The 22,544-nt window shown below is 39.6% G+C and overlaps 1 protein-coding gene across 7 annotated transcripts in view; it reads left to right on the top strand.

Moving 5' to 3' along the window:
• The window catches only part of PLEKHA1 (pleckstrin homology domain containing A1), a 90,868-nt gene that overhangs the window by 16,796 nt on the left and 51,528 nt on the right, over positions 1 to 22,544 (top strand). For 6 of the 7 annotated variants that reach the window (XM_043985019.1, XM_043985023.1, XM_043985021.1 and 3 more), the window contains exon 2: positions 13,827 to 13,987. In XM_043985019.1, coding sequence (XP_043840954.1) covers positions 13,847 to 13,987 — 141 coding nt within the window. In that variant the 5' untranslated portion in view covers positions 13,827 to 13,846. Of the gene's footprint in view, positions 1 to 13,826; positions 13,988 to 22,544 lie in introns of those variants that run through there. The other variant, XM_043985024.1, reaches the window with a different exon arrangement.

The raw sequence follows: 22,544 nt of genomic DNA, 5'->3' as shown, positions 1-22,544 counted from the left end.
TTATTGATGTGGTTGATTATGTTAATAGTTTTCCTAATGTTGAACCAGCCCTGCATTCCTGGTATAAATCCCACCTGGTCATAGTGTATTATCCTGGAGATCATTTGCTGTAATCTCCTTGCTAATATCTTATTTAAGATTTTAGCATTAATATTCATTAGGGAGATTGGTCTATAATTTTCTTTCTCTGTTTTTGCTTTGCCTGGTTTTGGTATCACCACCATATTTGTGTCATAAAACGAATTTGGTAGAACTCCTTCTTCACCTGTTTTTCCAAATAATTTATATAATATTGGAATTAATTGTTTTTTAAATGTTTGGTACCCATCTGGCCCTGGGGATTTTTTCTTAGGGAGTTCATTAATAGCTTGTTCAATTTCTTTTTCTAATATGGGTTTATTTAAGGATTTTATTTCCTCTTCAGTTAACCTGGGCAGTTTGTATTTTTGTAAATATTCATCCATTTCATTTAGATTGTCAAATTTATTGGCATACAGTTGGGCAAAATAATTCCTAATTATTGATTTAATTTGCACTTCATTGGTGGTAACATCACCCTTTTCATTTTTGATACTGGTAATTTGGTTTTCTTCTTTTTTTTAATCAAATTAACCAATATTTTATCTATTTTATCGGTTTTTTCATAAAACCAGCTCTTAGTTTTATTGATTAATTCTATAGTTTTTTTGCTTTCAGTCTTACTAATTTCTCCTTTAATTTTCAGGATCTCTAGTTTAGTATCTAATTGGGGATTTCTAATTTGCTCTTTTTCTAACTTTTTAAGTTGCATGCCCAATTCATTAATCTCCTCTTTCTCTTTTTTATTCATGTAAGCATTTAGAGCTATAAATTTTCCCCTAAGCACTGCTTTGGCTGCATCCCATAGATTTTGGTATGTTGTCTCATTATTGTCATTCTCTTGGATAAAGTTATTGATTCTTTCTATAATTTGTTGTTTGACCCACTCATTCTTTAGAATGAAATTATTTAGTTTCCAATTGATTTTCATTCTACTTTTCCCTGGCTCTTTCTTATATGTAATTTTTATTGCATCATTATCTGAGAAGGATGCATTTACTATTTCTGCCTTTCTACATTTGACTATGATGTTTTTGTGCCCTAATACATGGTCAATTTTTGAAAATGTGCCATGTACTGCTGAGAAAAAGGTATATTCCTTTCTATCCCCATTCAATTTTCTCCAGACATCTATCATGTCTAACTTTTCTAGTAATCTATTCACTTCTTTCACTTCTTTCTTATTTTTTGGCTAGATTTATCTAATTCTGAGAGGGGGAGATTCAGATCCCCCTCTAGTATAGTATTACTGTCTAATTCCTCTTGTAACTCATTTAACTTCTCCTCTAAGAACTTGGATGCTATATCACTTGGCACATTATCTATAGTACCTTTTAGCAAGATGTAATTTCCTTCCTTATCTCTTTTAATGAGCTCTATTTTTGCCTGCACTTTGTCTGAGATAAGGATTGCTACCCCTGCTTTTTTTACTTTAGCTGAAGCATAATATATTCTGCTCCAGCCTTTTACCTTTACTCTGTGTGTATCTCTCTGCTTCAGATGTGTTTCTTATAAACAGCATATTGTAGGATTCTGGTTTTTAATCCATTCTGCAATTCGCTTCCGTTTTATAGCAGAATTCATCCCATTCACATTCACAGTTATTATTACTGACTGTCTATTCCCCTCCATTCTATTTACCCCCTTTGTACTCCCCCCCCCTTCACCCTATTCCTCCTTACCGACTTATCCCTGCCTCCCCCAATCTGCCCTCCCTTTTTATCACCCCCCCCTCTTTTCTTTACCCTTTTCTCCCTTGCTTTTGTCCTCTCTTCTATCAGTCCCACCCTTTCCCTTCCCCTTTTGCTTCCCTAAAGAATGAGCTAAGTTTCTTTATCCCAATGAACGTATATGTTATTCCCTCTTTGAATAAAATCTAATGAGAGTAGGGTTGAAACAATGTTCACCTGTCCTTTCTTTCCCTCTATTGTAATAGGTTTTTTTTCACCTCTTCATATGATATAATTCATCCCATTCCACCTCCCCTTTCCTCTCCTCCCCATAGACTCCCTTTATAACCCCTTAATTTTTTTTGTATCATCACCTCAAAGACAATTTATATTTATACCCTCTGTGTAAAGTCCTTCTCTCTGCCCAAATACATTTACAGTTCTTAAGAGTTATGAGTATTATCTTCCTGTGTAGGGATAGAAACAGTTTAACCTAATTGAGTAACCTTTTTTTTTTTTCCCCTCTGTTTACCTTTTTTAAACTTCTCTTGAGTCTTGTATGTTAAGATCAAATTTTCTATTCAGTTCTGGTCTTTTCATCAGGAAAGATTGAAAGTCCCCAATGTCATTAAATGTCCATCTTTTCCCCTGAAAGAGAATGAACATTTTTGCTGGGTAATAGATTCTTGGCTGCAATCCAAGCTCCTTTGCCTTCCAGAATATCATATTCCAAGCCTTGTGGTCCTTTAATGTTGAAGCTGCCAGGTTCTGAGAAATCCTGACTGTGGCTCCATGATATTTAAATTGCTTCTTTCTGGCTGCTTGGAGTATTTTCTCCTTCACCTGATAATTCTGGAATTTGGCTACAATATTCTTTGGAGTTTTCCTTTTGGGGTCTCTTTCAGGAGGTGATCGGTGGATTCTTTCAATGATGATTTTATCTTCTGATTCTATGATATCAGGGCAGTTCTCCTTAATAATTTCCTGGAATATGGTGTCTAGATTCTTTTTCTGGTCATGGCTTTCAGGCAGTCCAATGATTCTCAAATTGTCTCTCCTGGATCTGTTTTCCAGATCAGTTGTCTTTCCAGTGAGGTATTTCACATTTTCTTCTATTTTTTCATTCTTTTGATTCTGCTTGACTGATTCCTGGTGTCTCATGGATTCCTTATCTTCCAGCTGTCCACTTTTAATTTTTAAGGCATTGTTTTCTTCAGTAAGATTATGCACCTTTTTTTCCATTTGCCCAGTCAATCTTTGTGCTTCCTTTTCCAAGCTGCTGATTCTTTTTTCATAGTTTTCTTGTTTTGCTTTCATTTCCCTCCCCATTTTTTCTTCTACCTCTCTCAATTGATTTTTTTTTTTTGCGGGGCAACGGGGGTTAAGTGACTTGCCCAGGGTCACACAGCTAGTAAGTGTCAAGTGTCCAAGGCCGGATTTGAACTCAGGCACTCCCCAATCCAGGGCTGGTGCTTTATCCACTGCGCCCCTCAGTTGATTTTTAAAATCCTTTTTGAGCTCTTCCAGGAAGGCTTTTTGTTCTTGAGACCAATTCACCTTCCCTCGAGAGGCTTCACATGTAGGCAATTTGAGGCTATTGTCCTCATCTGAGTTTGTGTTGGCTTCTTCCCTATTGATACGGAAGGTCTCATTGGAGAGGGCTCTTTTTTGCGTCTTACTCATTATTGCAGCTTATTTATTTATTTTTTTAAGTTGAGGTCTGCTCTGGGGGCACCAGGGTCCTTGTTTTGGGCTTCTTGTGCAGGGGTATAGGTGCTGTGTGACCGGCATTTTACTCTGAGGCCTTTATAGTGTGTGCAGTTTGCCCCCCTGCCTGCACTTCCTGTCTGAGAGCGCTCGGTCAGGCGCCTGATCCCACCTGTCCTGTTCGTGGCCTTACAGCTGGTAACTTGCCCTCTCTGCTGGTGCAGGTAGTTTTTCCACTGTCCTTCTTGGTCACCAGATTTTTGAGCCAGGTTCCAGGGGCCTCAGTTGTTTGGCTGTGGCCCGCATCTCCTGCTGACTTGCCCCGACCCCCTTGGTGCTGGGCTGCTGCCCTGCGCTGGGCCTCCCTTTTGCCCGAGTCAGACTGACCTTTTCCTGAAGTCTTTTAAATTATCTCTGGTTGGAAGACTGTGTCTCTCTGTCTCTTTGCAGGTTTTGTAGTTTCAGAATCCATCCAGAGGCTTGATTTAATGTTCTAGTTGAGGGAACAGAAGTAGAGCTCAGGTAGCTTGCTGCTTCCTCTCCGCCATCTTGGCTCTACCCCCGTTAGGTGCTTTCTTTTTTCTTTTTCTTTTTTTTTTTTTAGTTCGGCAGTTGGGGTTAAGTGACTTGCCCAGGGTCACACAGCTAGTAAGTATTTAAGTGTCTAAGGCCAGATTTGAACTCAGGTACTCCTGACTCCAGGGCTGGTGCTCTATCCCCTGCGCCACCTAGCTGCCACCTAGCTGCCCCCCCCTTAGGTGCTTTCTAATCCTCATAACAACCTTGGGAGGTAGGTGCTATTGTTATCCCCATTTTACAGTTCAGGAAACTGAGACTGACAGGCCAAATGACTTGCCTGGGGGCTGGATTTGAACTCAGGCTTTCCTGACTTCAGGTTTCACTCACCACTGTGTCATCTAGCTGCCATGTGAGACTAGGGAGTCTGGGAAGGGCTTCTTGTAGAAGCTGAGACTTGAAGGAAGCCAAGGAAGCCAGGAGGCAGAGATGAGAAGGAAGAGCATTGGGAGCATGATGACCAGCCAGTGAAAATGTCCTTGGGCGACTGGATAAAGGTGGGAGGGGCTGTGGAAGCGGCTGTGGAAGCCAGGCAGGTTTTTTTATTGGATCTTGGAGGTAATAGGGAGCCATTGAGGTGTTTTTGAGTAGGAGGTGAAACGGTTTCTGCTTTAATGGATGGATGATGGACGGGGGGTGTGGGGAGACCAGCTGAAAGGTTGTGCAGTGGTCCAGGTAGGAACTGGTCAGGGCTCGAACCAGCGGAGAGAAGAGAGAAGGGCGCGGGGACAAGAGATGCTAAGGAAGGAGTGCTTGATGGTGACTGTATATGGAGAATGGAAGTAAAGAGCCTTGGGATGCTTTTTCCTTTTTTTTTTTTTTTTTAAGGGATGTGATCAGTGGATTCTGTCTTCACTTAGCTATTAGAGAGCAAGACAGTTTTGGGCTATAATTTCTTGAAATAGAGTGTCCTGGTTTAAAAAACAACAACATGGTTTTCGGGAAGTCCAGTGATTCACAAATTCTTGTTATTGATATCACAGCTTTTGGATGGAGTGGTTAGCCCAACTTCATCTCATCCTGGGTCCCTCGGGTTTCTGTGCTGACCTTTACCTCCTGAGATGAGTTCCCCATGGATCTTTGAGGTTCACAATGCTGGATCTCTGTGGTGTCTCAGGACAGAGAATTAGGGGCCTTGGAGCTTTCTGTTCTGAGTGCTGCTGCAACAATGCCACTCTGGCTACTGCTGCTCCCCAGAGCTTCCAAGGTGCTCACCCTGGGATCTGCAGGGTCAGGGGCCCAGCCCTTGCTGCTTCCAGACACAAAGCCCTCTAGTCAGTCCATGCTGAGAGGTTGAGCTTGTTTGCTTGCCCCTGGTGTCCCCATTTCTTATTGCCCATGGGTTTCTGGCTGATCTTCTCTGCAGTTTGGGGATAGATGGAAGTTGTCACTATAGATGCTTATTGGATCTTTTTTTTAATCATTATTTGGTCTGGTGCAAATTTTAGGTTTTAGCTGGAGTAGCTATGTAGGAGCTGAGCTGTCTGCTTTGGTTCATGAAGACATCTTGGCCAGAAATTGAGACTACTTACTGTTTATTATTTTTACTGCCTGGGTTTAAAAAAAAATGAGATGGGACCATAATTTATTATTAATTTTACTGCATTTCTTATAGTTTTAGGTTTATTCAAGAATCATTTGTTTAGCAAATAGCTCCTACCGTTTTCAAGGCTGACGCATAAATAGCAGTTTGTGACTTTCAATAAAAATAGGTTAGGGAAACAGTAAATACAGATTTTATGTACTTAATATCTGTATCTTTTTTCAGTTGGTGAAGAGGTAGACAGGTAAAATATTTGAGTAGGCATTGAATCATAGAACTTTAGAGCTCAAAAAGAATGTAGAGATTATTTATTTTGTATTTTTGCAGTCTTACTTGCAGGGCCTAGTTAGTTTATTTTTCTTTTTTCCTTTAAGAACTTAAAAAAAAATTCGTACCGGAAACAGCAAATAAAATTAAAATTTTGCTGTACACAGAATAGAAAAAAAGGATTTTACATGAAAGTGTATTTCTCTTTTATGTGCAGCTTACTTTTCTTTTTAAGGTAGAGAATAAATTCAATGTAACTTTCAGAGCTGTTCTGATAGAATATGATTCTTTTTGGTCTTCTTTCCTTTGCATTAAAAAAAAATGCTTCAGTGACTCTCCTTTTTAGTTTATTTGAAAACTGATCATCTGATTTTTAAACATTGGAAAAATACAGAATTCTTTTTTTGGGGCGGGGGAGGCAATTGGGGTTAAGTGACTTGCTTAGGGTCACACAGCTAGTGTTAAGTGTCTGAGTTTGGATTTGAACTCAGGTCCTCCTGAATCCAGGGCCAGTGCTCTATCCACTGGGCCACCTAGCTGCCCCCAGAATTCATTTTAAAATATTCTTAGGGAGTGAGTTGGGGCTTAGAATAAGATAAAAAAGGTGAGATGTGACTCTATATATCAGGATCACATCCAGCAATCTCACCTATGTGGAACCTACCTGATAACTAGCAAGTAAGCCAAGAAAAATCTCTGAGCAGTCAGAATAACTTTTGAAGTAGAATCTAAAGTTCACTTCACTTTTCTCAAATGAAAGATGGATTTAGGGCAGGTCTTTTCTTACATTACATAGTTCTAAAAAACTTGTTTTCTGATTTATAGTCCTATAACATTTTTGAAGCAGTAAATAAAATCTTTCTGAAAAGGCAGTGGTTCTTTTTGAAATATTTTTTTCCAATTACATGTAAAGACAATTTTTAACATTCCTTTTTTAAAAAAATTTGAGTTCTGAATTTTTTCCCTCCCTTTCTCACCTCTCCCCTTCCTAAGATGGTAAGCAATTTTATCTACATTGTGTATGTGCAGTCATATAAAACATTTCCATATTAGTCTTTTTTTTTTTTCCGGGGCAGTGGGGGTTAAGTGACTTGCCCAGGGTCACACAGCTGGTAAGTGTCAAGTGTCTGAGGCCAGATTTGAACTCAGGTTCTCTTGAATCCAGGGCTGGTGCTTTATCCACTGCACCACCTAGCTGCCTCCCATATTAGTCTTGTTGTGAAAGAAGAAACAGACCAAAAGAAAAAAAATGAAAAAAATAAAGTGAAATAGTATGCTTCAATCTGCACTCAGATTCCATCACTCCTTTCTCTAGAGGTGGATAATGTTTTTCATCATGAGTCCTTTGGAATTGTCTTGGATCATTGTATTGGTGAGAATAGCTAAGTCATTTACAGTTGATCATTGTATAATATTGCTGTTACTGTGTACAGTGTTCTCCTGGTTCTGCTCACTTGCCTTTATATCGGTTCATGTAAGGCTTTCTAAGTTTTTCTGAACTCAGCCTGCTCATCTTTTCTTATAGTGGAATATTATCCCATTACAATCCCACAGCTTGTTCACCCATTCTCCAGTTGATGGGCATCCTCTCAATTTCCAGTTCTTTGACACCACAAAAAGAGCTGCTATAAATATTTTTGTACAAAGAAGTCCTTCCCCCTCCCACTTTTTTAATCATTTTGGGATACAGACCTAGTAGTGCTCTTGCTGGATTAAAGGGTATGCACAGTTTTATAGCCCTTTGGGCATAGTACCAGAACGATTGGATCAGTTCATAACTCCAGCAACAATGCATTAGTGTCCCAGTTTTCCCACATCTCGTCCAACATTTATCATTTTAAAAGGTAGCAGTTCTAATGAGAATGAGAAATGACAGCATGATTGTGGAAGAGCTTTGCTCTTCTAATTTAGACTTCGTTTTTCATGGAATACTTATTTTGTAGATTGGGTAATATACTTTTTTTTTTTTTTTTTTAGTGAGGCAATTGGGGTTAAGTGACTCGCCCAGGGTCACACAGCTAGTAAGTGTTAAGTGTCTGAGGCCGGATTTGAACTCAGGTCCTCCTGACTCCAGGGCCGGTGCTCTATCCACTGCGCCATCTAGCTGCCCCGGGTAATATACTTTTACTGTGCTAAAACATTAAACAGATTGTCTCCCCAAAAGTTCACTGGTGGGTAATGGAGTCTTGTTAGTTCTAGTGCTACATCTTCTGTATCTATTTTTTTCTCTCCAGTCACACTCCACAAACCTCCCCACTGTCCCCATCTAATGCACACTTCACACTACTGCCTGAACTAAGGTGGTTTTATTTTTCATGTGAGTCTTGAGAAGGGGGTAGAGTGGGGAGCTATTGCAGAGGAAGAGTTGATGAAATCTGGCAAGATGGTGATGGTGCCTGAGAAGGAACAGTAGATGATGCTTCCAGGCTTTAAGGCTGGACGACTGGAGTAATGGTAATACCTTAGACAGAAATAGGGGAGTTAGGAGGGAGGGAATAGGTTTAGGGGAATAAATTTACTTTCAGACATGCTGAGTTTGAGATACCTGTGGGATAGCCGATTGGAGGAAACTGAGTGTTGGGTGTGAAGACTTGGGAACCAACTACATCAAGTTGGTTGAGTTAAGAGGAACTTAGGAGATCACCAAGAGAGAAAGTAGAGTGAAAAGGAGGAGCGGGCCCAGGACAGAGCCCTTGGGGTCCACTCAGTGTATAGGGAGTGTGACGTGGAGGAGGAACAACTACAGAATGAGGAGATTTAACCACCTGGCCTCCGACCTCTGCTTTAGCTCGTTATTGAAGATCTTGTGAGTCTGCAGGGAAGACTGAAAAAGATCAGGCTGGTAGATAGCAAGAGAACCATGATAAAGCAGTGTTAGGAAAGCTGGAGGAGGACAGGCAGAGGAAAGGCCTTGGAGTCTACAATGAAAAGAGCAGTCTCAAGCTGAGGGGGGTGGTTGGAGCCAGATTACAAGAGGCTGAGAAATGAGTGGGAGGTGAGAGAGTGGAGGCCTTGAGTCGAGACAGCTCTTTCTAAGAATTTGCCTGTGAAAGAAAAGAAAGATAGAGGCTGATAGCTTTGACTTTGACTTTGAGAGAGAACTGGTCATGTTTATAAGCAGCATGTAAAGGAGTCAGTGGATAAGAAAATGTTGACTACATGAGAGAAATGATGATTGAAGGGGAGTTCCCCGGAGGAGAATGGATAAAGGGCACTGTTGGGGTGGTATCGACAAGCAGATAGAAACTCTTATCTGAAAGTAGAACAAAGAAGAATTGGAGTATAGTGCTGAATGATTGAAGTGTGGAATTGAGGAGGAGAGGGAGCTTGGGATGGATGGCCTGAATTTTTTCAGTGAAGTATAACATGAGGTCCTCTGCTAAGAGGGAGGATGAAGAGGCTGTTGTAGATGACTTGAGGATCGCTGCTGTGGGGAGGTCAATAGAATGAAAAAGTGAAGGAAAAAAGAATCATTTTGCAGGACTGAGAATCCAGTTGAGATAAGACAGTATAATTTTGCATTGGACCCTCTCTACTGGCTGCTTCCCCACTGTCTACAAAAATGCCAGTGTGTCCTGAAGCATCAAAAAACCTCTGCTTGATTAATCTGTGCCCGCTATTTGTCTTCCCCTGTTTTTCTTCCTTTTGTGACTAAACTCCTTAAGAAGACTGTCTATAATCAATGCCTCCACTAGTTCTCACTCTCTTCTTAACTCTCTGTACTCTGTCTTTGTACCTCTTCATTCAACTGAAACTGCCCTCTCCAAAGTTACCCTTTAATTGCCAAACCTAATGGCCTTTTCCCGATCCTCATCCTTCTAGACCTCACTGTGTAGCCTTTGACACTGTTGATCCTTCTTTTCTTTAGGTTTCTTTGACACTACATCATCCTGATTCTTTTCCTGTTGGTTGGACTGCTCCTTCTTGCTCTCATCTGTTGGATTTTCATCCAGATCATAGTTGCTAACAATAGATGTCTCCCAAGGCTCTGTCTTGGGCTCTCTCCTCTCCTCAAACTCAGCAATTCCAGACTCCAAAGCCAACATTCTATAAGCTGTCACCTAGCTGCCTATAGCACAGATGTTCTAAATTCAACACGCCCAATACTGAACTCATCTTCCCCTGTTCTTCTCCTCTCTCCTGTTACTGCCCTGGGTACCACCATCCTCCTGGTCACGCTGGGTATTATCCTTGACTTTTTGTTTTTTGTCTCATTCATGCTGTTGTCAAATCCTATCCATCGGTTTTCATAGCATCTCCTCAGCCTGGCTCCTCTCTACCTTTCCAGCTTCTTATACCATACTCCTTTTCATGTACTCTGTGACCCAGTGATGTGGCCATCCCTGCTGCTCCTTGCTCAGAGCACCACATTTCCCAGCTCTGCATTTTCTCTGGCTGTCTCCTGTGCCTGGATTTCTCTCTCTCCTCATCTCCAACTCTCATCTTCGGGCTTCCCTGGCTTCTTTCAAGTTCCATCTAAAAGTTCATTTTCTTTTTCCTTTCTTTTCTTTTTTTGTGGGGCAATGAGGGTTAAGTGACTTGCCCAGAGTCACACAGTTTGTAAGTGTCAAGTATCTGAGGTCGAATTTGAACTCAGGTCTTCCTGAATTCAGGGCTTGTGCTCTATCCATTGTGCCACCTAGCTGCCCCTAAAAGGCCATTTTCAATGAGAAGACTTTGCCAGACCTCCTCAATCTTAGTTCCTTCTCTTTGAAATTATCCCCCCTCCCCCACCTCATTTATCCAGTCTCTGTCTCTCTCTGTCTCTCTGTCTCTGTCTCTGGTTTGTATGTAGTTGTTTGCATGTTGCTTCTGTGTTCTCTGGGAGCAGGGACTATCTTTTGCCTTTCTTTGTATCTTCCCAGTGCTTAACATTGTGTCTGGCTATTACATAGTAAGTGCTTAATAATCCTGATTGACTTGATTTGGCCCAGTCAGCATGGTGGTTCTGCTTTAAAGCTTTTATAGTAATAGTATTGCTATACTATTAGCTTGTACTAGTAGGTTGTACTGATTAGATTAGAAATCTTGTGTTATTTATTTAATTTTACAATAAATGTTTGACAGTTACATTGTAGAATATAAACTTTTCCCAGTGAGTAAATTATCCCATAAAGATTTCATATGAAGTCAATAAAAACTGACTTCTTTGTTTCCTTCAGATCTGTATCTATCTTGGCTGTTTTGGAACATGCCCTTGGAATATTAGAGTCCATAGGAGTCCAGTTGGAAGGGGCCACATGCACAGAGAAATAGTGGTCGGACAAATACTGCTCACGAGTTTGGGCTTTTTAATTGTTTTTGCCTAGCATGAAAATTTCTTTCCTGCCCTCAGAACCAGTCAGGCCTCTGTTACAGTTCCCTACAACTTTGCAGTCTCCCAATAGGATTGCCACAGCCATCATCTCATAAAGCATTAATGTTAAAGCATCCATAATTTTCAAGGCACATTCTAGAATGTAGAGAAGATTTTTTCTTAACCCTAATAAAATAACTCTTAAAGTCCATTCAAAGCATTTCGTGAAGTCAAATATAGTTATCACTCTATTGGAAGTTGTGTCTTTTATAGAGGACCTATCATTTTGCCTCTCACTTTGATCCATAAAGTACTTTATAATTCGCTTCAAAAGAGATTCTTTTTTCCCAATTTCCAATTGGCAAGCACACCTCCGCTGGTGATTTCATGATGTTAGAAACTATTACTACTAGACTATCATATTACTTTTATTGGAAATCAAATAATAGACACAGGCTAATTGGACTAAGGCTAAAAGAACGCTTCCCCGCTTCTCTTGGAGTCATATTGAACTCTCTTAAAGGTGTCTCCACATCTCAGCTGGTTTATGGCAAATTTGTCAGCCAGGATTTTGAGTTAGGTCTGATTTTGAATAGAAGGTCAAATGCCACATTGAAAAAACAAATACTTAAAAAAATAATTGGACTTGTGATTTCATAGACAGCTTCCTGGAACCTGTTCAGTGATGTGGTCTTAGTGAGTTACTCGGGGCACTGAGAGATGAAGTGACTTGCCCAGAGTCCCACAGCCTGAGTTCGGGGTCCTCTCTTAGTGTCCTTTCTACTCTAGGACACTTCTCTTGGTTATACAAGCAGCGTGCAAGTGGGATAATTAGGACATCACATGAATCATAGCATCATAGGAATCAGTGCAGAAAATGGACCTGAGAAACCATCTAGCCCAACACTAATTATAGAAGAAGACATTTGGTGCAAGAAAGATTGAACCTTGCTAAGGGTCATAAATGAAATTAGTGTCAGAGTCAATACACATGTATGATGGTCCAAACTGTTCTTCAACACATAATCTTGGGGTATTGCCATGTTTATCATATTCATTTCTGAGCATATTTCTCATATGTTTTAGCAAGCAAATGCTTTCTTTTGACAAAGGCTTAAGAAGAAAGAGAGGGGAAAAGTTTAGCAAAAACAGTGGACATATTAACACTGTCTATCTCCAGTTGTCCTGATGTTTATCTTGTCACTGGACCCTGATGCCTCTGGAGGAGAGAGTGGGGCTGGTGACTTTGCATAGCTCTGCCTCTCTTAAATCCAATTCAGTGCAAGTCATGACATCACCCCAGTGTCATGGTTCTCTTAAAAAATGAAGGAACAGGGGCAGCTAGGTGGCGCAGTGGATAGAGCAATGGCCCTGGATTCAGGAGGACCTGAGTTCAAATCCGGCCTCAGACACTTGTGGCCCTGGGCAAGTCACTTAACCCCAATTGCCTCACTTAAAAAAAAAAAGATAAAAAATTAAGGAACAGCTTTCCATTGGAGGTGGTGAGAGGGGCAGCTTCAGGCAGGAAAAAAAAAGAGAACAGAGAAAAAGAAACAATAGGGCTATACAATCACAAGACACATGGAGATGACCTAGGTTGCCTTTGGTCCTTCCTGCCCCACCAGTTTCTACTATGTCACCACCAATTGTGTATGTGTTGGTAATATCAATGTATGGATCACCTGGATTTGATGGAGCTGCTTTATCCAAATGGATTTTATGAGACCCTGGATTAATAGGATCAAAATGTCCTTTGACTAAAGCTGAACCCAGATAGCTAGCAGATAGGTCCCTATTTACTAACTTCTTTCCCCAAGAGAGGAAAGAAATGAAAATGCCCCTTTGAAGTCCCCATTCAACTATCTCCTTTCCCAGAGATTATCTGGGCATCCTGTAGCATCTGCTTTAAGTCGAGCTGTTAAACTGATTTGTATTGTTTACTTTACATTTGCTTTTGGGTTGATTTGTATCATGCTAATGAAACTGATAACTCCCTGTAGCCAGTGCACAAAAAACCAAAACCAAACCAAACCAAAAAACCCCTCATACACCCTGAGAAAGAGGGACTCTCTGAGCTGCTTCTTTAGGAAGCAGTCTCCAGCATGGCCATGTTTATTTAATCTGGGGACAAAATAAATTGGTACTATGTTTAAAAAAACAAACAACCCCCCCCCCCCCAAGCCCGAAGGAACAACAACAACAAAAAACATTTAAGTACCTACTGAATGCAAGGTACTGAGTATGTATCAAAAAGAGGGACTTGCACTTGAGTCTTTGTGACCCAGAAGCCCACTTTCTATCTCAGCTGCCACACTGCCTCTCTCATATGTCCAGTGAATTATGTCTATAATGTAATATAAGTTGGTAAAAAAACATACTGTGTGGTGACTTCTTTTTTTAGTTAGCCCTGAAAAGAATCATTTAAACTACTTAATAGTTTACCACTATGGGAAAAATTCATTTCTCTTCCCTTTTCATGTGTGGATAGGTTTGAATAATCAAGTCAGTAACAGAAAATATAATCCACAGAATTGGAGGTATGCTCACACCTCAAATGTTAGAATTTTGATGTTTTCATGTACAGGTGGACATGTGGTTTCTGCAACATGTTTCTGAGTTTATTGAGGAAAAACTTTATGGACTTTTTTGTAGGAAGCTTATTTGTTTTGTTTTGTTTTTTATTTTTCAGTGTAATGTTCAACCTCAGAAATGCCTTATGTGGATCGTCAGAATCGAATTTGTGGTTTTCTAGACATTGAAGAAAATGAGAATAGTGGGAAATTTCTGCGGAGGTACTTCATCCTGGATACCAGAGAAGATAGTCTGGTCTGGTACATGGATAATCCACAGGTTTGTAAAGTTCAAATGAGAGTCTTATATTTTTAATTTTTAATTTTTTTTTTTTTGCGGGGCAGTGAGAGTTAAGTGACTTGTCCAGGGTCATGCAGCTAGTAAGTGTAAACGAGTCTTTTAAAGCAGTTTGCAGATATACATTAAAACCCTCAGACTAATGTCATATGTGTCCGTTAATTCTCCCTATTCCCAGATAACCATACAGTGATATATCATTGTGACATGATTGTGACCCTGGATTCTGGAAGGTTGTTCTAAAGTGGGCCCAGGCATTGATGGTTCATCCCAAACTGCAAACACTTTTCTTCTGGGTCTTGGGACTGACAGTATATCTGTCGTCTAAGGCCTGATTTGGTGAAGTTCAGAGAGTATCTTCACCAGTGTGGCCTATGAGTTATGAAATTTTTGGCTAATAGAAATTCACCTATAAAGTCATTAAAGGGGTTGTGTTCTGTGACAGTACATGGGGCACTTTCTCTGCTGAAATTACAGTATTGAATGCCTCACTAGATTTTTTAGCTATAACACATAATAGATAATTTTTATATGACACCTTAAGGTTTTCAAAGCACCTTCACATATGTTATCTCACAACAACCCTGTGAGGTAGGTGCTATTATTATCTTTATATTAGAGATGAGGAAATTGAGGTTGAGAGTTTGTCATATAGCTACTAAGTGTCTGACATGGGATTCAAACTCAGGTCTTCCTGTTTCCATATCAAGTGCTCTGTCCATTGTCCTCTGCTGAATTTCTTGCTTTTATTTGCCTTCTTTGCACTAATATTTTGTTTTAGAGTCAGGGGATGCAAGGATAATTATTTAAGACTTTTTGTCTTTAAGATAGTACTGTTTTTCAAACTGTCTAAAATTATAGTGACCTTTATAAAACTGTTGTGATCTGTTTATAAATCAACCACTTGTATCATAATACTTATGTGCTTACCCTTTCACATTCTCATATGAAATTTATATCTTTATTGTAATAATTCCATTAATATTAAAATATATTTATTGATGCCTTTTACTTTTTATTATATTCATTTCTGATCATATTTCTCATATGTTTTAGCAAGCAAATGCTATATTTTGACAAAGGCTTAAAAAGAAAGAGAGGGAAAAAGTTTAGCAAAAACAGTGGACATATTAATTCTGTCCAACAGTGTATGCAATATTCTACACCTGTTACCCCCACTTCTTCAATGACGGAAGAAGGAAGATACATTTTTTTTAACTCTTCAGGTCTAAGCTTGGTTATTATAATTATAGAGCACATAGCATCATTTAAAGGCTAAATTTTACTAAAATTCAAATCATTCAGGTAAATTTTGTAATATTAATCTGTAAGCAAAACACTTGAAATCATAGAATTTTAGAATTGGAAGAGATACTACTCCAACTTCCTCACTTCAGAGATGAGGAAACTTATACTCAGGAAGCTTGTCCAATGTCACCCTTCCAGCTATTGGTAGACTGACTGAGTGGTACAAGCCAGGTCTTTGGAGTCTCTTTTTAAAAAGTGCTTTTTCTCCTAAACTCTGTTGTTGATCCTTCAGAAAAGATGTCACTAAATAAATACAATTAGGTAGATATTTTCACAGATCCTTAAAGATTATCTGATCCAGAAACCCAATATAGTAATCCTTTAGCTGTCTTCTCTGACGGTCATCCATCCTCTGGTCAAACATTTCAAGCGATAGGAAGGGTAACTACTTCAAGAAGCAGCATGGTCCGGTTTATGGACTACTTTGCTTGTTAGAAACCTGCCTTTAAAACACTTGAAGAGCAAGTCTTTTGTTTTTCAGACTAAACACCCCCCAGTTCTTTAGCTTCTTATAGCATGATCTCTAGATCTTCCTGCCTCTTGATGATATGCTTTTGTTCTCAGTGCTCCTTTAACATTTGGTGTCTAGAACTTAATATATACCATATGGTTTTGGATTGACACAGAATTACAGTCACCTGTTAGTTTCCTTATTCTGTACTTTTTATTTCTATAGAAAGTCTGTAGAGCCTCAGATATGCAGGCAGCTGTTTCACTCTTTTGGCTCTGATTGCAGTTAGCTAAAGCCTTTATCTCTTTTGTATCAACTACTGTTGTCAGGTTCCCCAATCCTGTTTGTGCTCTTGACTTCTTGAATCCAAAAACAACTTAAATTTATCCCTGTCACATTTTATTTTGTTTCAGCCTGCAGCTCTACCCTTTCAAAAGCTAAATCTTCTGTCATTCACTAGTTTAGTTCATGTAGTTCAATAAATGTTTTGTGTTTTTTTGGTGGAGCAATGAGGGTTAAGTGACTTGCCCAGGGTCACACAGCTAGTTAAGTGTCCAGTGTTTGAAGGTGGATTTGAACTCAGGTCCTCCTGAATCCAGGGCCGTGCTTTATCCACTGTGCCACCTAGCTGCCCCCAATAAATGTTTTTTTTTTTTGTTTTGTTTTGTTTTGTTTTTTTTTTTTTTTTTAGTGAGGCAATTGGGGTTAAGTGACTTGCCCAGGGTCACACAGCTAGTAAGTGTTAAGTGTCTGAGGCTGGATTTGAACTCAGGTACTCCTGACTCCAAGGCCAGTGCTCTATCCACTGCGCCATCTAGCTGCCCCCAATAAATGTTTTTTAAGTGCTTACCATATTCACAGTCCTCCTAGGTTATTGGGGATATAAAAACAAACATGATAGTCCCTGCATTCAGGAAGCTTACCCTCTACAGCATTTTGTTGTTTGAAGGTTTAAGTCTTCTATATCTTCATCCAGGTCATTGATAAAAATATTGAAAAGGACAAATTTAAGCATAGATTACTGTAAATATGACACTAGAGAGTTTCCTTTGGGGTTGAAATTGATAGAATAAGCAACATTGTTTAGGAGTAGCTTTTCAGTTGGCTAAGAGCTGTACTTTTATCTAAGCAACATTTGCTTCTTGTCCATAAGTATATCATGGGAAACTTTGTTAGGTGCCTTGCTGAAAGCAGTTAATATACTGTTAATGGTGTTTCTTTAATGTATCGGTATAAACTAATTTAGTTTGGCATAACTTTTTCTTAACAAATCCATACTGTCTCCTAGTGACCACTGCTTTCATTTATTTAATAATCTGTTCCAGGGTTTTGCTAAGATTTATGACTTCCTCAGTATTTAGTGACAGTTGGAAAAATGTGTGCTTTTAGCTGAATCTGAAAATGAAGGGATTTGAAAAATATAATTTTCATAAAATGGAATAGAAACTTGCTATATGATGCATGGCTTGTTTTGGTATATCAGCTCATTCTTTTCTTTTCTATCATTAATTTTAAATAGAAATTTTTGCATTTGAACAATAACTGTTGTCATAAAAACTAGGATTTTTTAATCTTCTAGCAGCTTACATTTCCCACACACAATTTGACTATTTAATCTGTGGTCCTTCGTAGTATTCTCTGTCTTTTTCTTTTCTTTCTCATATACAAAAGCTTAGGGCACTATTCAGTATATTAGAATAATAGCCTTTGAGACATTCAGAAGCTAAATATTTTGATATTGAAAAGTAACCAACATTTGGAAAGATCATTTTGCTTGTGGTTTGATCTCAGACATTTTAATATTTTAGTAAGAATTCCAGGAATGAAAGGCAGAGGGTGGGTGGAAGGAACAAGATAAAAATCTTCGACCTTGAGATATAATAAATTATATATTTAAAGGGAATAAAATAAAAATGATAATTTAATTTATATTTGGAAGATGTTTATAATCTTCATTTTAAAAGTAGCTCATTTAAATGTTACTGTAAATAGGAATGAAAGCTAAGATAAAAATAGGCAAGGTAAGAAGTAAAAATAAGTATTCTCACAGATGAATAAATATACCTTTGAGAATAATAATAACTGACATTCTGTAAATAGTACATTTTACAAAGTTTTTTATTTGATCCTTTAATATCAGTATCCTGATTTTATAAATGGGGAAAGTGAGACTTTGAGAGAATGTAATGCCACGGTTAGAACACTGGATTCAGAGTCAGAGAATCTGTGTTCAGATCCTGGCTCTGCTATTTACTCCATCTGTGGCCTTTGGGAAATTACTTAGACTCCCTGGCACTCAGTTTTCCATAGCTGGAGAGGGGACGGGGAGAGAGAGAGAAGAGTGGGAAAGGGAGAAGGGGAGAGAGATTAGATTATCTTTAAGATTCCTTTCTAGTTGTAATACTCCCGATCCTAAGGTAAGTGACATTGCTAAGGTATATAATGTTCTAGGATTCCATTTAGTTAACAGTTATTTCTGTTGTACCAAACATCTTAGATCACTAAGATTGTGCCAACCCCAAATTTCCATAAGACTAAACTTATTGATTTCTGTATTAATTGCTATAACAAGACTCTTGAGATGTTGATCCCACTTTTCTAATCCTCAGCTCTGGATAATTTACATCACCCATTTTGTGTGCTTACCGGCTGACAAAAAGCCACAAAGTTGCGGCAATAGAAAGCCATAAAACTGTGTCAAATTTGTATGTTGATTCCAAATTCATGTTTTCTCACCTCTGTTCATTGGCAATCTAGTCCAGCCCATACCTATACAAGAAAATTCTTACTTTTCTAAGTCTACCTGAGCTGTTCTCCAATCTTTACTTGAAAACCTCTAAAGAAAAGGATCCCACTACCTCCCAAGGAACTTTGTAGCTCTAGTTTTTAGGCAATTTTTCCTTATATTAAACTGATATTTTCTTCTTTTAAAATTTCATCCATTTAGTTCCGTTCTCTAAAATTAGACAGAACAAATCAAATTCTTGTATGTGACAGCTTTTTAAATACTTGAACAGCTTTAACCAAACCTTATGGCATGGACTCAGGGTTCTTCACTATTTTGGTTGTCCTTCTCTGGTTGCTCTCCAGCTTATCACTATTCTTCCTAAAATATAGCACTTAGAATGAACACAAGACTCCAGCTGTAGTCTGACCAGGGCCGAGTATAGTAGGTCTCTCAATAGAACTAACTTAAGGTGGCTTTAACTTTCTTGGTTAATGTGTCATACTTGTGGATCTCATCAAGCTTGTGATCCATTATAACTCTCAGATCTTGTTCTTGCTGCTGGCTAGTCATAAATAAAGTTAGTCTGGCATGATTTGCCCTTGATGTTGCCATGGTGGGTGGTTGTGGTCACCCTTTCTTTTCCTTTCCTTTTTTTTTTTTTTTGCAGGGCAATGAGGGTTAAGTGACTTGCCCAAGGTCACACAGCTAGTGTCAAGTGTTTGAGGCCGGATTTGAACTCAGGTCCTCCTGAATCCAGGGCCGGTGCTTTATCCACTGTGCCACCTAACTGATATTTTTTATCACTAAGTTAATGAGTTGTTGGATGGTCTTCTCTAAAGTCCAGCCATAAGATGGGGACAATAGGCTGGACAATAGATCATCTAGAAAAGATCTGGAGGTTTGAGTTGGTCTACCTCTTAATATGTGCTCTATCCACTGTGCCACCTAGCTGCCCCCGTGATCACACTTTCTTTTAAAGATGTTCACTATCTATCTGGTTAATAATTAGTCAACTTATTTGACCTACTTTACCCATCCATACACCACTTATTTTAGTGCCAAGGGATGCACTTCATTGGGACAGGTGACTTGAATTTTTCAAGGGCTGCAAAATGCTTTTTTTCCCTTTGTAACAAACATTTATTCTATTTTTTCCAGTTACATGTAAGGGAAGTTTTCAATATTCATTTTCATAAGATTTAGGGTTCCAAATTTTTCTCCCTCCCTCCTTTTCCTCCCCCCTTCTCAAGACATCAACCAGATTATATATGTACAATCCACAAGTGCTCTTTTTATCAGTTCTTTCTATGGGGGTGGATGGACTTTGTCATTAGTTTCTTGGGATTGTCTTGCATCATTGCATTGCTGAGAGTAGTTAAGTCATTCACAGTTGCTCATTGAACAATACTGCTGTTACTATGCACAATGTCCTCCCAGTTCTGCTCACTTCACTATATATCAGTTCATATGAGTCTTTCCAGGATTTTCTGGGATCATCCTGTTTGTCATTTCCTATAGCACAATACCATCCACTATAATCATATACCACAACTTCCTCAGTCATTCCTCAATTGATGGACATTCCCTTGATTCCCAATTCTTAGCCACCACAAAAAGTTGCTATAAATATTTTTTGTACAATTTTCCCCCCTTTTCTCTTTTTCACAGTTACTGTTGTTAACTGTTTCCCTCCATCCTATTCCCTTCCCCATAATATTTACTCTAATATCTATCTTCTTTCACCCTATCCCTCTTCAAAAGGGATTTGCTTCTATCTGTCTACCCCCTTCCCCCATCTGCCCCTCATCCCCTTCCCCTCCTATTTGCCTGCTGGGTTAGATTACTCCATCCAATTGAGTGTGTATGTTATTCCCTCCTTGAGTCAATTCTGATGAGATTGAGATCTTTGAGCCAATTCTGATGAGTGTTAGGCTCATTTACTGCCCGGATTAAATAGATTACTTCACCTAATTGGGTATGTGTGTTAATCCCTCCTTGAGGCAACTCTGATGAGTTTAAGGTCTTTGAACCTTTTCTGATGAGTGTAAAATTCATTTACTGCTCTGCTCCTTCCCCATCTCTTCCCCCACTCCATAAGCCCTTTCCTGTTTTTTTTCAGGTGGGATTTCACCCCATGCTACCTCTGTCCTTCCTTCCCTTTTCCCCAGTGCATTCCCCTTGTAAGAATATTTTAGCTGACTAGGGGGGACTAATTTTACTGGAGGACTAATTTAGGGATGTTTGACTGACTATCTGACTGCTATTTTAATAAGCGCCTTTAAAAAGTTCCACCACACTTGCTCCTCCCAAATTGATAAGCAAAAAGCTGAGTTTATTTATAAAAATCAATGTAAAAGATAAGGGTTAAGAAATGCAAATTATACTACCTGTCTGCTTTTAATACAATAAGGGCCTTTGCTGCCTCTTGCCTTAAGGTATGCTCCAGTTTTCTCCAACTTTCACTCCTTCCCTCCAGCTTTCCTGTACTTTCATTGCTCAGCTGCTTTCCTCTAACTCCAAGCCCCTTTCACTTTGTTGACCCCCCCCCCCATATCGTCTAACTTTCCTCTCTGTACTGCCTTGCTGAACCCCTGCATCTCTCTCTCAAATCTGCTTCTCCTGTTCTCTTAATCTTCCAGTGTCCCCTCCTCCTTGGCTTGCTAGCCCTCCTATATATATGTTCCTTCTCTCCCCTCAAACCTTGGGCTCTCTGTGCCCCCACACATGCCAAGCTAATCTGCTGGCCGCACTAGGGCTGTGCCCAGTGGGGCCGGGGGGCCCGTGACCCCTGCTGCACACCTGGGACCTCTACATGGGCTATGCTAGGGCCTGGCAGGACAAGCCTGGGATGTCTGGGGAAGCTCCCCTTGGGACATAGGGAGCTAGGGCTTTTTTTCCCCCCACCTGTCTGACCTGGTGTCCTGAAAAGCCCACAGGGCTTTTTTGGCTCAGCTAAAGTGGGGGTGGGGGGGAGGGGCACCAGCCCCTCACACATAGAAAAAAAGCCTTAGGGTCCAAGGCTCTTCAATCTCAGCCCAAAGGCAGGGTCCTCAAATCAAAATAAATTCCCATACCCTCACCCCTCAATTTAACCCTAAAGATGTCATCATGGGGCAGGTAGATGACAGTGGACCAAGCATCCACCCTGGATCCAGGGGGATCCCAGCCAAAACCTGGCCTCAGACACAAGATAGTCACCCACTTCATGATCCCCAACTCCAGTTTTTTATGGTTCTTCAGGGTCTTGTATTTGAAAGTCACATTTGCTATTCAGTTCAGGTCTTTTCATCGTGAATACCTTAAAGTCCTCTATTTCATTGAAGTCTCATTTTTTCCCTCCAAAAGATCAGTTTTGCTGGTTATGTGATTCTTGGTTGTAATCCCAATTCCTTTGCCCTCTGGAATATCATATTCCGTGCCCTCCTGTCCTTTAATGTAGAAGCTGCTAGATCTTGTGCTATCCTGACTGGGGCTCCACAGTACTTGAATTGTTTCTTTTTGGCAACTTGCAATATTTTCTCCTTGACCTGAGAGCTCTGGAATTTGGCTATAATATTCCTAAGAGTTTTCCTTTTGGAATTTCTTTCAGGAGGTGATTGGTGGAGTCTTTGTGTGTGTGTGTGTGTGTGTGGGGGGGCATTTGGGGTTAAGTGACTTGCCCAGGGTCACACAGCTAGTAAGTGTTAAGTGTCTGAGGCTTGATTTGAACTCAGGTCCTCCTGACTCCAAATTATCTCTCCTGGACCTATTTTCCAGGTCAGCAGTTTTTCCAAGAAGGTCTCTCACATTGCCCTCTATTTTTTTATTCATTTGGATTTGCTTTATTGTGTCTTGGTTTCTCATAAAGTCACTAGTTTCCATTTGTTCAATCCTAATTCTTAGGCAGTAATTTTCGTCAGAGAGCTTTTGTACCTCCTTTTCCATTTGGCCAATTTGGCTTTTCAAGCTGTTGACTTTTTCTCATGTCTTTCCTGCATCACCCTCACTTCTCTTTTCATTTTGTCCTCTTCCTCTCTAATTTTATTTTCAAAGTCCTTTTTGAGTGTTCTGTG

The sequence above is a fragment of the Dromiciops gliroides genome, chromosome 2 (genome assembly GCF_019393635.1).
Source record: "Dromiciops gliroides isolate mDroGli1 chromosome 2, mDroGli1.pri, whole genome shotgun sequence".
Taxonomy (NCBI): Eukaryota; Metazoa; Chordata; class Mammalia; order Microbiotheria; family Microbiotheriidae; genus Dromiciops; species Dromiciops gliroides.
The sequence above is the reverse complement of the archived record's forward strand: the minus strand, read 5'-3'. Positions and strand labels throughout refer to the sequence as shown.